Source organism: Panulirus ornatus, chromosome 62, assembly GCF_036320965.1.
Source record: "Panulirus ornatus isolate Po-2019 chromosome 62, ASM3632096v1, whole genome shotgun sequence".
NCBI classification, from domain to species: Eukaryota; Metazoa; Arthropoda; class Malacostraca; order Decapoda; family Palinuridae; genus Panulirus; species Panulirus ornatus.
Window position 1 is genome coordinate 6,584,464 of NC_092285.1, and position 15,815 is coordinate 6,600,278.

Consider the following 15,815-nt stretch of genomic DNA (forward strand, 5'->3'; position numbering starts at 1 on the left):
GCTCTGTACATGCCTTCACCCTCTCAATCAATACCCTCCCATATAATTTACCAGGAATACTCAACAAACTTATACCTCTGTAATTTGAGCACTCACTCTTATCCCCTTTGCCTTTGTACAATGGCACTATGCACGCATTCCGCCAATCCTCAGGCACCTCACCATGAGTCATACATACATTAAATAACCTTACCAACCAGTCAACAATACAGTCACCCCCTTTTTTAATAAATTCCACTGCAATACCACCCAATCCTGCTGCCTTGCCGGCTTTCATCTTCCGCAAAGCTTTTACTACCTCTTCTCTGTTTACCAAATCATTTTCCCTAACCCTCTCACTTTGCACACCACCTCGACCAAAACACCCTATATCTGCCACTCTGTCATCAGACACATTCAACAAACCTTCAAAATACTCATTCCATCTCCTTCTCACATCACCACTACTTGTTATCACCTCCCCATTTACGCCCTTCACTGAAGTTCCCATTTGCTCCCTTGTCTTACGCACTTTATTTACCTCCTTCCAGAACATATATATATATATATTATCCCTGGGGATAGGGGAGAAAGAATAATTCCCACGTATTCCCTGCGTGTCATAGAAGGCGACTAAAAGGGAAGGGAGCGGGGGGGCTGGAAATCCTCCCCTCTCTTTTTCTTTTTCTTTTTTTTTTCCAAAGGAAGGAACAGAGAAGGGGGCTGGATGAGGATGTTTCCTCAGAGGCCCAGTCCTCTGTTCTTAACGCTACCTCGCTGACGCGGGAAATGGTGAATAGTATGAAAGAAAAAAATATATATATATATATATATATAAAAAATATATATAAAAAAAAAAAAAAAAAAAAAAAAAAAAAAAAAAAAAAAAAAAAAATATATATATATATATATATATATTATCCCTGGGGATAGGGGAGAAAGAATACTTCCCACGTATTCCCTGCGTGTCGTAGAAGGCGACTAAAAGGGGAGGGAGCGGGGGGCTGGAAATCCTCCCCTCTCACTTTTTTTTTTTTTTTTTTTTTTTTTTTTTTTTTTTTTTTTTTTTTTTTAATTTTCCAAAAGAGGGAACAGAGAAGGGGCCCAGGTGAGGATATTCCCTCAAGGGCCCAGTCCTCTGTTCTCAACGCTACCTCGCTAATGCGGGAAATGGCGAATAGTATGAAAGAAAAAAGAAATATATATATATATATATATATATATATATTATCCCTGGGGATAGGGGATTAAGAATACTTCCCACGTATTCCCTGCGTGTCGTAGAAGGCGACTGAAAGGGGAGGGAGCGGGGAGCTGGAAATCCTCCCCTCTCATTTTTTTTTTTTTTTTAATTTTCCAAAAGAAGGAACAGAGGGGGCCAGGTGAGGATATTCCAAAAAAGGCCCAGTCCTCTGTTCTTAATGCTACCTTGCTAACGCGGGAAATGGCAAATAGTTTAAAAGAAAAAATATATATATATATATATATATATATATATATATTTGTATGGGTTTTCAGAAAAGAAGAGTGAATGTTGGGGTGAAGAGGGTGGTGAGAGTAAGTGAGCTTGGGAAGGAGACCTGTGTGAGGAAGTACCAGGAGAGACTGAGTACAGAATGGAAAAAGGTGAGAACAATGGAAGTAAGGGGAGTGGGGGAGGAATGGGATGTATTTAGGGAATCAGTGATGGATTGCGCAAAAGATGCTTGTGGCATGAGAAGAGTGGGAGGTGGGTTGATTAGAAAGGGTAGTGAGTGGTGGGATGAAGAAGTAAGAGTATTAGTGAAAGAGAAGAGAGAGGCATTTGGACGATTTTTGCAGGGAAAAAATGCAATTGAGTGGGAGATGTATAAAAGAAAGAGACAGGAGGTCAAGAGAAAGGTGCAAGAGGTGAAAAAAAGGGCAAATGAGAGTTGGGGTGAGAGAGTATCATTAAATTTTAGGGAGAATAAAAAGATGTTCTGGAAGGAGGTAAATAAAGTGCGTAAGACAAGGGAGCAAATGGGAACTTCAGTGAAGGGCGCAAATGGGGAGGTGATAACAAGTAGTGGTGATGTGAGAAGGAGATGGAGTGAGTATTTTGAAGGTTTGTTGAATGTGTTTGATGATAGAGTGGCAGATATAGGGTGTTTTGGTCGAGGTGGTGTGCAAAGTGAGAGGGTTGGGGAAAATGATTTGGTAAACAGGGAAGAGGTAGTGAAAGCTTTGCGGAAGATGAAAGCCGGCAAGGCAGCAGGTTTGGATGGTATTGCAGTGGAATTTATTAAAAAAGGGGGTGACTGTATTGTTGACTGGTTGGTAAGGTTATTTGAAATATGTATGACTCATGGTGAGGTGCCTGAGGATTGGCGGAATGCTTGCATAGTGCCATTGTACAAAGGCAAAGGGGATAAGAGTGAGTGCTCAAATTACAGAGGTATAAGTTTGTTGAGTATTCCTGGTAAATTATATGGGAGGGTATTGATTGAGAGGGTGAAGGCATGTACAGAGCATCAGATTTGGGAAGAGCAGTGTGGTTTCAGAAGTGGTAGAGGATGTGTGGATCAGGTGTTTGCTTTGAAGAATGTATGTGAGAAATACTTAGAAAAGCAAATGGATTTGTATGTAGCATTTATGGATCTGGAGAAGGCATATGATAGAGTTGATAGAGATGCTCTGTGGAAGGTATTAAGAATATATGGTGTGGGAGGAAAGTTGTTAGAAGCAGTGAAAAGTTTTTATCGAGGATGTAAGGCATGTGTAAGTGTAGGAAGAGAGGAGAGTGATTGGTTCTCGGTGAATGTAGGTTTGCGGCAGGGGTGTGTGATGTCTCCATGGTTGTTTAATTTGTTTATGGATGGGGTTGTTAGGGAGGTAAATGCAAGAGTTTTGGAAAGAGGGGCAAGTATGAAGTCTGTTGGGGATGAGAGAGCTTGGGAAGTGAGTCAGTTGTTGTTCGCTGATGATACAGCGCTGGTGGCTGATTCATGTGAGAAACTGCAGAAGCTGGTGACTGAGTTTGGTAAAGTGTGTGGAAGAAGAAAGTTAAGAGTAAATGTGAATAAGAGCAAGGTTATTAGGTACAGTAGGGTTGAGGGTCAAGTCAATTGGGAGGTGAGTTTGAATGGAGAAAAAAACTGGAGGAAGTAAAGTGTTTTAGATATCTGGGAGTGGATCTGGCAGCGGATGGAACCATGGAAGCGGAAGTGGATCATAGGGTGGGGGAGGGGGCGAAAATTCTGGGGGCATTGAAGAATGTGTGGAAGTCGAGAACATTATCTCGGAAAGCAAAAATGGGTATGTTTGAAGGAATAGTGGTTCCAACAATGTTGTATGGTTGTGAGGCGTGGGCTGTGGATAGAGTTGTGCGCAGGAGGATGGATGTGCTGGAAATGAGATGTTTGAGGACAATGTGTGGTGTGAGGTGGTTTGATCGAGTGAGTAACGTAAGGGTAAGAGAGATGTGTGGAAATGAAAAGAGCGTGGTTGAGAGAGCAGAAGAGGGTGTTTTGAAGTGGTTTGGGCACATGGAGAGAATGAGTGAGGAAATATTGACCAAGAGGATATATGTGTCGGAGGTGGAGGGAACGAGGAGAAGAGGGAGACCAAATTGGAGGTGGAAAGATGGAGTGAAAAAGATTTTGTGTGATCGGGGCCTGAACATGCAGGAGGGTGAAAGGAGGGCAAGGAATAGAGTGAATTGGAGCGATGTGGTATACCGGGGTTGACGTGCTGTCAGTGGATTGAAGCAATGCATGTGAAGCGTCTGGGGTAAACCATGGAAAGCTGTGTAGGTATGTATATTTGCGTGTGTGGACGTATGTATATACATGTGTATGGGGGGGGTGGTTGGGCCATTTCTTTCGTCTGTTTCCTTGCGCTACCTCGCAAACGCGGGAGACAGCGACAAAGTATAATGAAAAAAAAAAAAAAAATATATATATATATCTTTTCTTTTAAAGTATTCGCCATTTCCCGCATTAGCGAGGTAGCGTTAAGAACAGAGGACTGGGCCTTTTTTGGAATATCCTCAGCTGGCCCCCTCTGTTCCTTCTTTTGGAAAATTAAAAAAAAACGAGAGGGGAGAATTTCCAGCCCCCGCTCCCTCCCCTTTTAGTCGCCTTCTACGACACGCAAGGAATATGTGGGAAGCATTCTTAATCCCCTATCCCCAGGGATAATATATATATATATATATATATTTTTTCCAAAAGAAGGAACAGAGTGGGGCCAGGTGAGAATATTCCACAAAGGCCCAGTCCTCTGTTCTTAACGCTACCTCGCTAACACGGGAAATGGCGAATAGTTTAAAAGAAAAAGAAAGATATATATATATATATATATATATATATATATATATATATATATATATATATATTTTTTTTTTTTTTTTTTTTTTTTTTTTTAAACTATTCGCCATTTCCCGCATTAGCGAGGTAGCGTTAAGAACAGAGGAATGGGCCTTTGAGGGAATATCCTTACCTGGCCCCGTTCTCTGTTCCTTTTGGAAAATTAAAAAAAAATAATGAGAAGGGAGGATTTCCAGCCCCCCGCTCCCTCCCCTTTTAGTCGCCTTCTACGACACGCAGGGAATACGTGGGAAGTATTCTTTCTCCCCTATCCCCAGGGATAATATATATATATATATATATATATATATATATATATATATATATATATATATATATATATATATCTTTTCTTTCTTTTAAACTAATCGCCATTTCCCACGTTAGCGAGGTAGCGCTAAGAACAGAGGACTGGGCCTTTTTTGGAATATCCTCAACTGGCCCCCTCTGTTCCTTCTTTTGGAAAATTTAAAAAAAAAAAAAAAAAAAAAAAAAAACGAGAGGGGAGGATTTCCAGCCCCCCGCTCCCTCCCCTTTTAGTCGCCTTCTACGACACGCAGGGAATACGTGGGAAGTATTCTTAATCCCCTATCCCCAGGGATATATATATATATATATATATATATATATATATATATATATATATATATATATATATATATATATAATATTTTTTTTTTTTCTTGCTTTGTCGCTGTCTCCCACGTTTGCGAGGTAGCGCAAGGAAACAGACGAAAGAAATGGCCCAACCCACCCTCATACACATGTATATACATACGTCCACACACGCAAATATACATACCTACACAGCTTTCCATGGTTTACCCCAGACACTTCACATGCCCTGATTCAATCCACTGACAGCACGTCAACCCCGGTATACCACATCGATTCAATTCACTCTATTCCTTGCCCTCCTTTCACCCTCCTGCATGTTCAGGCCCCGATCACACAAAATCTTTTTCACTCCACCTTTCCACCTCCAATTTGGTCTCCCACTTCTCCTCGTTCCCTCCACCTCTGACACATATATCCTCTTGGTCAATCTTTCCTCACTCATCCTCTCCATGTGCCCAAACCATTTCAAAACACCCTCTTCTGCTCTCTCAACCACGCTCTTTTTATTTCCACACATCTCTCTTACCCTTCCGTTACACACCACACATTGTCCTCAAACATCTCATTTCCAGCACATCCATCCTCATGCGCACAACTCTATCCATAGCCCACGCCTCGCATCCATACAACATTGTTGGAACCACTATTCCTTCAAACATACCCATTTTTGCTTTCTGAGATGATGTTCTCGACTTCCACACATTCTTCAAGGCTCCCAGAATTTTCGCCCCCTCCCCCACCCTATGATCCACTTCCGCTTCCATGGTTCCATCCGCTGCCAGATCCACTCCCAGATATCTAAAACACTTTACTTCCTCCAGTTTTTCTCCATTCAAACTTACCTCCCAATTGACTTGACCCTCAACCGTACTGTACCTAATAACCTTGCTCTTATTCACATTTACTCTTAACTTTCTTCTTTCACACACTTTACCAAACTCAGTCACCAGCTTCTGCAGTTTCTCACATGAATCAGTCACCAGCGCTGTATCATCAGCGAACAACAACTGACTCACTTCCCAAGCTCTCTCATCCCCAACAGACTTCATACTTGCCCCTCTTTCCAAAACTCTTGCATTCACCTCCCTAACAACCCCATCCATAAACAAATTAAACAACCATGGAGACATCACACACCCCTGCTGCAAACCTACATTCACTGAGAACCAATCACTTTCCTCTCTTCCTACACGTACACATGCCTTACATCCTCGATAAAAACTTTTCACTGCTTCTAACAACTTGCCTCCCACACCATGTATTCTTAATACCTTCCACAGAGCATCTCTATCAACTCTATCATATGCCTTCTCCAGATCCATAAATGCTACATGCAAATCCATTTGCTTTTCTAAGTATTTCTCACATACATTCTTCAAAGCAAACACCTGATCCACACATCCTCTACCAATTCTGAAACCACACTGCTCTTCCCCAATCTGATGCTCTGTACATGCCTTCACCCTCTCAATCAATACCCTCCCGTATAATTTACCAGGAATACTCAACAAACTTATACCTCTGTAATTTGAGCACTCACTCTTATATTTATATATTTATATATTTATTTCTGTTGTACTTGATTGCTGTTTTCCTCATCAGCGAGGTAGCACCAGTAAACAGACAAAGAAAGAATGGTTCATCCACTCATATATATACTCACCCAGCTTTTCTTTGTGTTTCTCACACACATTCTTTAAAGCACACAACTGATCCACACTTCGTCTACCATTTCTGAAACCACACTGCCCCTCCCCAGTATGATGCTTTGCACATGTCTTCATCCTCTCAGTCAGTACCCTCCCATACAATTTTCCAGGTATACTCCACAAACTTATGCCTCTGTAGTTTGAACCTTAACCTTTATCCCCTTTGCAGTGTACATGCATTCTGCCAATCCTCTGGCACTTCACCATGATCCATACATTGAATATCCTTACCAACCAATCAACAACACAGTCACCCCCTTTCTTAATGAATTCATCTGCAGTACCATCCAATCCCACTGCCTTGCTGGGTTTCATCTTCTTCAGGGCTTTCACCACCTCTTCTCATTTCACCAAACCATTCTCCCTGACTCTCTCTATGTATGCTACTCTAACCCAAACACCCTACATCTGCCACTCTCTCATCAAACATTTACTAATCCCTCAAAATACTCACTCCAACATTACCTGTTATTACTTCCCCTTTCGCTCCCTGCACTGATATACCCATTGGTTCTCATTTTCACACATTATTTACCACCTTCGAAAACATCTTTTTATTCTCCTTAAAGTCTAATGATTCTCTCACCCCAACTCTCATTTGCCCTCTTTTTCCAATCCTTGCACTTTCCTCTTGACTTCATGCCACTTTCTCTTGTACAGCTCCTTTCTTGTATCATCCAAATGCCTTTCTTTTCGCTTTCACTAGCAATTTAATTTCTTCATCCCACAGTTCACAACCCTTTTTAATCTGCCCACCTCCCACCTTTTGCATGCCACATGCATCTCCTGCACAAGCCATCACTGCTTCCCTGAATACCTCCCATTTCTCACCCACTCTTCTCACTTTGCTCTCTCCTTTGGCATTCTAATTCAGTCTTTCCTGGTATTTCTTCATACAAGTCTCCTTCCCAAGCTCACTTTACTCTCACCACTCTCTTCTCCCCGCCTCTGTCTCCTATTTTTTGAAAACCTCTACCAATCTTCACCCTCACCTCCACAAGGTAGTGGTCAGACATGCCAACAGCTTCTCCTTTCAGGACTTTTACATCCAAAAAGTCTCTTTTACACTCCTATCAATTAATGCATAATTAATAATGCCTATTGATTGACTCTACTACTTACATTCAAATACTTGTGTATAACTCTTTTTAAACCTGGTATTCCCAGTCACAGTTCTACAAGCTCCTCATTTTCATTCATAACACTGAATACATAACGCACACCTATTATACCCTCAACTGCTACATTACTACCTTCGCAATTAAATCACCCTGTGCTACAACTGCTGACACACTCTCTCAACTTCCCCCAAAACACTAGTTTCTCATACCCAGGTATATAAGTACCAATAATCACCCATCTCTCACCATCCTTTTTCAGTTTTACACGATCTAGAATTAAGAGTTTTACACATCAATCTAGAATTAAGACATACAGTAATATTTTGGAATATCTAGGAAGGTGAAAGTCTGCACAGGATAGAGTGAATTGGAGCAGTGTGGTATACAGGGGGTGACATGCAGTCAGCAGACTGAACCAAGACATTTGAAGCGGCCATGTGAAACCATGGAGAAATCTGCGGGGTCTGATTGTGGATAGGGGGCTGTGGTTTTGGTGCATCAGACATGACAACCAGAAAATGAATGCAAACGTATGAGGCGTTTTCCTCATCTGTTCCTGGCACTACCTTGCTAACATGGGAAATAGTGAACAAGTATGAAGGAAAGAAGAATATTGGAAGGTACGAGAGGTCAGATAGGCCGCAGAAGAAGTTAGAAGATTCAGTGCGAGAATCGATTAAAGGCGGTGAAAGCAATGTGTGCATGCAAGTATGGTTAACAGAAATTATGATCTCATTGATAAATGAACTTTGTCAGAAAAAGGAATAAGTACGAACATATATAAATGGGAATAAATAAAGGCAGACAGTATGAATTACTCCTGAAACAGGAGTTGTGGGAGTATGTGATAGAATGTAAGAAAGTAAATTCTCGATTAATATGGGTAAAACTGAAAGTTGATGGAGAGAGGTGGGTGATTATTGGTGCATATGCACCTGGGCATGAAAAGAAAGATCATGAGAGGCAAGTGTTTTGGGAGCAGCTTAATGAGTGTGTTAGTGGTTTTGATGCACGAGACCGGGTTATAGTGATGGGTGATTTGAATGCAAAGGTGAGTAATGTGGCAGTTGAGGGAATAATTGGTATACATGGGGTGTTCAGTGTTGTAAATGGAAATGGTGAAGAGCTTGTAGATTTATGTGCTGAAAAAGGACTGATGATTGGGAATACCTGGTTTAAAAAGCGAGATATACATAAGTATACTTATGTAAGTAGGAGAGATGGCCAGAGAGCGTTATTGGATTACGTGTTAATTGACAGGCGTGCGAAAGAGAGACTTTTGGATGTTAATGTGCTGAGAGGTGCAACTGGAGGGATGTCTGATCATTATCTTGTGGAGGCAAAGGTGAAGATTTGTATGGGTTTTCAGAAAAGAAGAGTGAATGTTGGGGTGAAGAGGGTGGTGAGAGTAAGTGAGCTTGGGAAGGAGACCTGTGTGAGGAAGTACCAGGAGAGACTGAGTACAGAATGAGTACAGACTGAGTACAGAACAATGGAAGTAAGGGGAGTGGGGGAGGAATGGGATGTATTTAGGGAATCAGTGATGGATTGCGCAAAAGATGCTTGTGGCATGAGAATAGTGGGAGGTGGGTTGATTAGAAAGGGTAGTGAGTGGTGGGATGAAGAAGTAAGAGTATTAGTGAAAGAGAAGAGAGAGGCATTTGGACGATTTTTGCAGGGAAAAAATGCAATTGAGTGGGAGATGTATAAAAGAAAGAGACAGGAGGTCAAGAGAAAGGTGCAAGATGTGAAAAAAAGGGCAAATGAGAGTTGGGGTGAGAGAGTATCATTAAATTTTAGGGAGAATAAAAAGATGTTCTGGAAGGAGGTAAATAAAGTGCGTAAGACAAGGGAGCAAATGGGAACTTCAGTGAAGGGCGCAAATGGGGAGGTGATAACAAGTAGTGGTGATGTGAGAAGGAGATGGAGTGAGTATTTTGAAGGTTTGTTGAATGTGTTTGATGATAGAGTGGCAGATATAGGGTGTTTTGGTCGAGGTGGTGTGCAAAGTGAGAGGGTCAGGGAAAATGATTTGGTAAACAGAGAAGAGGTAGTGAAAGCTTTGCGGAAGATGAAAGCCGGCAAGGCAGCAGGTTTGGATGGTATTGCAGTGGAATTTATTAAAAAAGGGGGTGACTGTATTGTTGACTGGTTGGTAAGGTTATGTAATGTATGTATGACTCATGGTGAGGTGCCTGAGGATTGGCGGAATGCGTGCATAGTGCCATTGTACAAAGGCAAAGGGGATAAGAGTGAGTGCTCAAATTACAGAGGTATAAGTTTGTTGAGTATTCCTGGTAAATTATATGGGAGGATATTGATTGAGAGGGTGAAGGCATGTACAGAGCATCAGATTGGGGAAGAGCAGTGTGGTTTCAGAAGTGGTAGAGGATGTGTGGATCAGGTGTTTGCTTTGAAGAATGTATGTGAGAAATACTTAGAAAAGCAAATGGATTTGTATGTAGCATTTATGGATCTGGAGAAGGCATATGATAGAGTTGATAGAGATGCTCTGTGGAAGGTATTAAGAATATATGGTGCGGGAGGAAAGTTGTTAGAAGCAGTGAAAAGTTTTTATCGAGGATGTAAGGCATGTGTACGTGTAGGAAGAGAGGAAAGTGATTGGTTCTCAGTGAATGTAGGTTTGCGGCAGGGGTGTGTGATGTCTCCATGGTTGTTTAATTTGTTTATGGATGGGGTTGTTAGGGAGGTAAATGCAAGAGTTTTGGAAAGAGGGGCAAGTATGAAGTCTGTTGGGGATGAGAGAGCTTGGGAAGTGAGTCAGTTGTTGTTCGCTGATGATACAGCGCTGGTGGCTGATTCATGTGAGAAACTGCAGAAGCTGGTGACTGAGTTTGGTAAAGTGTGTGAAAGAAGAAAGTTAAGAGTAAATGTGAATAAGAGCAAGGTTATTAGGTACAGTAGGGTTGAGGGTCAAGTCATTTGGGAGGTGAGTTTGAATGGAGAAAAACTGGAGGAAGTGAAGTGTTTTAGATATCTGGGAGTGGATCTGGCAGCGGATGGAACCATGAAAGCGGAAGTGGATCATAGGGTGGGGGAGGGGGCGAAAATTCTGGGGGCCTTGAAGAATGTGTGGAAGTCGAGAACATTATCTCGGAAAGCAAAAATGGGTATGTTTGAAGGAATAGTGGTTCCAACAATGTTGTATGGTTGCTAGGCGTGGGCTATGGATAGAGTTGTGCGCAGGAGGATGGATGTGCTGGAAATGAGATGTTTGAGGACAATGTGTGGTGTGAGGTGGTTTGATCGAGTGAGTAACGTAAGGGTAAGAGAGATGTGTGGAAATAAAAAGAGCGTGGTTGAGAGAGCAGAAGAGGGTGTTTTGAAGTGGTTTGGGCACATGGAGAGAATGAGTGAGGAAAGATTGACCAAGAGGATATATGTGTCGGAGGTGGAGGGAACGAGGAGAAGAGGGAGACCAAATTGGAGGTGGAAAGATGGAGTGAAAAAGATTTTGTGTGATCGGGGCCTGAACATGCAGGAGGGTGAAAGGAGGGCAAGGAATAGAGTGAATTGGAGCGATGTGGTATACCGGGGTTAACGTGCTGTCAGTGGATTGAATCAAGGCATGTGAAGCGTCTGGGGTAAACCATGGAAAGCTGTGTAGGTGTGTATATTTACGTGTGTGGACGTATGTATATACATGTGTATGGGGGGGTTTGGGCCGTTTCTTTCGTCTGTTTCCTTGTGCTACCTCGCAAACGTGGGAGACAGCGACAAAGTATAAAAAAAAAAAAGTATGAATTATGTACATGTGTATATATGTATATGTCTGTGTGTGTATATATATGTGTACATTGAGATGTTCTTTTCTTTCGTACTATTCGCCATTTCCCGCATTAGTGAGGTAGCGTTATCAACAGAGGACTGGGCCTTAGAGGGAATATCCTCACCTGGCCCCCTTCTCTGTTCCTTCTTTTGGAAAATTAAAAAAAAACGAGAGGGGAGGATTTCCAGCCACCCGCTCCCTTCCCTTTTAGTCGCCTTCTACGACACGCAGGGAATATGTGGGAAGTATTCTTTCTCCCCTATCCCCAGGGATAACATTGAGATGTATAGGTATGTATATTTGCATGTGTGGACATGTACATGTGTATGGGGGTGGGTTGGGCCTTTTCTTTCGTCTGTTTCCTTGCGCTGCCTCGCAAACACGGGAGACAGCGACAAAGCAAAATAATAATAATAATAAAGATATACATATGTGTAAGGGTAGAATTTTTTGTTATATCAAATTGAATGTGTTGAGGATAATGTACAAATGATTAGACTGTACCAGATCCATCCCATGTAATTAGGAATATAGGTAATGGTTATACATTATGGGTAGAATTTTCTCTCATTTTTTGTAATTAAATCATTGACATTCTCCTTCTGAGAAGGTGGCTTTATGCTAAACTATCCCTTTAAAACCTTGGCACTTGGACAGATGCATGTAACTGCCTTTCATAATACTCCTGTATTCCTCCACATTGCCCTTAGTTACTTGATATTCATAGCACCATACTTCTTATGTCATCATATTCGCTTTCTTCTCCTCACCTGTTCATGTTTTACCCTTTCCTTTAGTAGATGGTACACATGGCTATGATTGCTTGCCCGTTGTCTGAATACTCCTCTCCTACACTGCCAAATCAAACTGGATTTCATTTTATGGATACATATTGAACTTTTTTTTGTATCAGTTTTAAATGTCACTTTTTACCAGGGGAACTGTTAGCAGCAATCAACCGTGACTTTGGCAGCCTTGATGCCCTGAAGAGTCAGCTCTCGGCTGCAACTGTCGCCGTGCAGGGTTCAGGCTGGGGTTGGTTGGGCTTCAATAAGCAGAAGGGGGCTTTACAGATTGCCACCTGTCCTAATCAGGTGAGTTGGCTGGTAGGGGAGATTGTATAGCTCAGGTATACAATTTCCTTTGAGCTTATTCCTCCATAAGTCAAGAATAACTTGAAGTGCTCATGGCTAAAGTTAGGTGTAGGGTGTCTCCCCAGTCATTCCAAAAATGTATTAATGTACTGAATTAGCAGGATGATTCTGAAGAACGTATATGTGAGTGAAATAAGAATATATTTTTTTGAAAGAGATTGCCTTCCACTCTGTAATATGTTTAAATAAAAATAAATCCCTGTAGAACTGGGCTTCCCTTCCCTCCGCCACCTTATGTAATTCAGTTTGAGACCCACAATTCCGTAAAATTTATTTTCATAAAAAGTGCACAGATGGAGGTGGGAATGGAATCTGTGCTAATACAAGAAATCACCTGATTTTTTTTTCATACTAAATTTGGATATTCAAATTTTTATGCTATAATAAAGGAAGATAATCAAATAGCACATGTAAATATTTATGCTGAGATTTGAAGTGGATCTGTATTTTTCAGGATCCACTGGAAGCAACAACTGGCCTTGTGCCCCTCTTTGGTATTGATGTGTGGGAGCACGCATACTATTTACAGTACAAGAATGTTCGGCCAGATTACGTAAATGCCATATGGAAAGTTGCTAATTGGAAGGATATCTCTGCAAGATTTTCAGCAGCCAAATAGGTATTTATACCATTAGAATGAACTAAACTTTCAAATGTGGATGAGGTGCACTGACATTTGGTTGTTAAAATCCCTTGGCTGTGCTGTACATATGAAGAGAAAACACAGAAAATGTTTTGCACTTCATTCAAGCTTGTACTATCACATTGTAATTAATAGTGGATATTAGAAACTTATTTTTCCATTTAAAAAATGCAACATTTACCAAAAAAACTGCATTGTTAGTATGTAAATCTACAATAACCCTTGTCCAAATCAAGTGTATAGCTCTACTGTTGTATTGCTGAAGTTTATATTTTATTTGCAGATGAATATGTGTTCAGTAAAAAGATATGTTTACCAGCTTTTAACTGTATTTACTCTAACATTGTGAAAAGATATGCAGAATCCCTCTGCTTTTCACTGTGTTTAATATTGCTATGTTCAAAAGTATTTGTCCAAGACATGGTTAATTTTTTTTGAAATGTTAATAAAGGCAATTATAAAAAGCTGAATTATTATTTTTTATTTACTGCAAACCTATACAAGCAGGGATCACCATTAATGATTTTGTACAATTTGTTGATTCAGAAATTTTATTTTCATCCCAAGGAATGATTGAAAAGAGAATGCTACCCATGTATATCCAACCTTTTATGCAAGGCATATAATGGGCAGGAGTGAAGGACTGGAAATCTTCCCTCTTGTTATCACTTTGTAAAACCAAAAACACAGGAAGGAACCAAGACTAGTGTCTAACAGGTCACAACCAGGATGAAAAGAAGGGAGAAACAAATGCTATGTTTGGTGAGGGAAACTTGGATGTTCTGACTCCTGAGCATGATAAAGTTGAAAGCGAGAAGGTAAAGTGGATTGGGATTGTAGAGGGGATTAAGGTTGGAGTTATTTGGCAAAATGGTAAGAGCAATAAATAGTAGTCGATAGGAACATTAGGTAGGAGTAGGTTGGAACATAGGTAGACAAAGGTTATAGTAGTTGGTGTGTATGTTAGTAATGAGCCTTTGCAAATACTGTGCAGTGGCCTGCGAGGCAGTAAAGGCTAAGATGCAGCACTGGAGTTCACCAGTTATGGAGACTATATTCCGTGGTCATCCCCTTAGGGAGTTCCCATAGGGAATGGGTGTCAATAGATAAGATAAGAGCAAAAGAGAGGACGGAACTTCTGATGCAGTGTTAGCTGTCAGACTGTGTAAAGGAGTGAAGGAGTGTAGGAATGCAAGTTCAAGATTAATGTGGGTTAAAATGATAGAACTAGACTATAAGGGGTTGGTGATTAAAGCATGTACAGCAAGAAGTGAGAAAAGGTGAATGCACGTATGGAGATGGAGGGTAATGTGGCAGTCAAGGATATAATTAAAGGGCTGTGGTCCTTTGTGTATCTTAAAAACGAGGTAAGCTTGTTTGATTATGAACAAAATGGAATTTCATACATCGTAGCCATATCCCACATTAGTGAAGTGGCACACAGAACTGGTGAGGTAATGGCTTCATTCACTCACATCCACTCTCTAGCTGAAACCAGAGCCACCACTCAACAGTAGGCACCAAAACTAACCATGGTTTCCATTTACCGTTTCATATGCCTCGGTTCAACCCACTGATAGCACATCCCTTGGATGCTTTGTACCCACCAGCATATTCATGCCCCAAACCTTCAAAGCTTCTTTAACTCCATACTTCTGCTTCCTTAGTTTCCCCCTTTTTCTTGTTCCTTCCACTTCTGATATATATATATATACCCTCTTTATCATGCTTCCCTTACTTGTCCTCTCTGTATCTCCAAGTTATTTCTGCAAACTCTCTTCAGCTCTTTCATACATACTCCTCACTCTTACACCTCTCTCTTACCATGTCATTTCTCATTCGATCAACCTTTTTTAGACCACATGTTATCCTCAAACACTTCATATCTAACACATCCACCTTCTTCTTTACATTGATTCAAGTCTTTAGGGCTGAATGTAATGAAGGGAAGAGGATGGATGCGTTAGAAATTAAATGCCTGAGGACGATATGTGGTGTGAAGCTGGTTGATCATGTAAGGAATGAATATGTAACACTGAGGCACAGCAGTAAGTACAGCCTGACTGAGGAAGCTGACCAAAGTGTACTGAAATGGTTTAGGCATACAGAGAGTGAATGACCTAAGAGGAGTTGGTTCAGAAGTGAATGGAAGAAGGGAAAGTGGGTTAACCAAGAAGGAGATAGAACAGTGGCATACTTAAACAATGTCTACCATTCAGATCCACTGTTACCCTCTTAACCCACGAAAGAGTAGAATTCAACAACACCCTGAATGGTCAACCACTTCCACTCCACATAACTCCAGCTAGACAAATTATTGCAAGGAACATATCTGACACTCACTCCCCACTCCACACACGTCAACAAAAAGACCATAAACAAGCTTAACACCTTTAGAATACTTGATGGTTCCAGAGTAAACGAGAAAAACAATTTTTCCACAACTTAAACCTTACTTAACCTGCAAGGAAGA

At 41.1% G+C, this 15,815-nt stretch overlaps 1 protein-coding gene across 1 annotated transcript in view; it reads left to right on the forward strand.

Annotated features, from left to right (window-relative positions):
- The window catches only part of LOC139745774 (superoxide dismutase [Mn], mitochondrial-like), a 48,822-nt gene extending 35,010 nt beyond the window's left edge, over positions 1-13,812 (forward strand). Inside the window, exons 4-5 of the mRNA XM_071656316.1 lie at positions 12,482-12,639; positions 13,154-13,812. Coding sequence (XP_071512417.1) covers positions 12,482-12,639; positions 13,154-13,318 — 323 coding nt within the window. The 3' untranslated portion in view covers positions 13,319-13,812. The remainder of the gene's footprint in view (positions 1-12,481; positions 12,640-13,153) is intronic.
- The last annotated feature ends 2,003 nt before the right edge of the window (positions 13,813-15,815 follow it).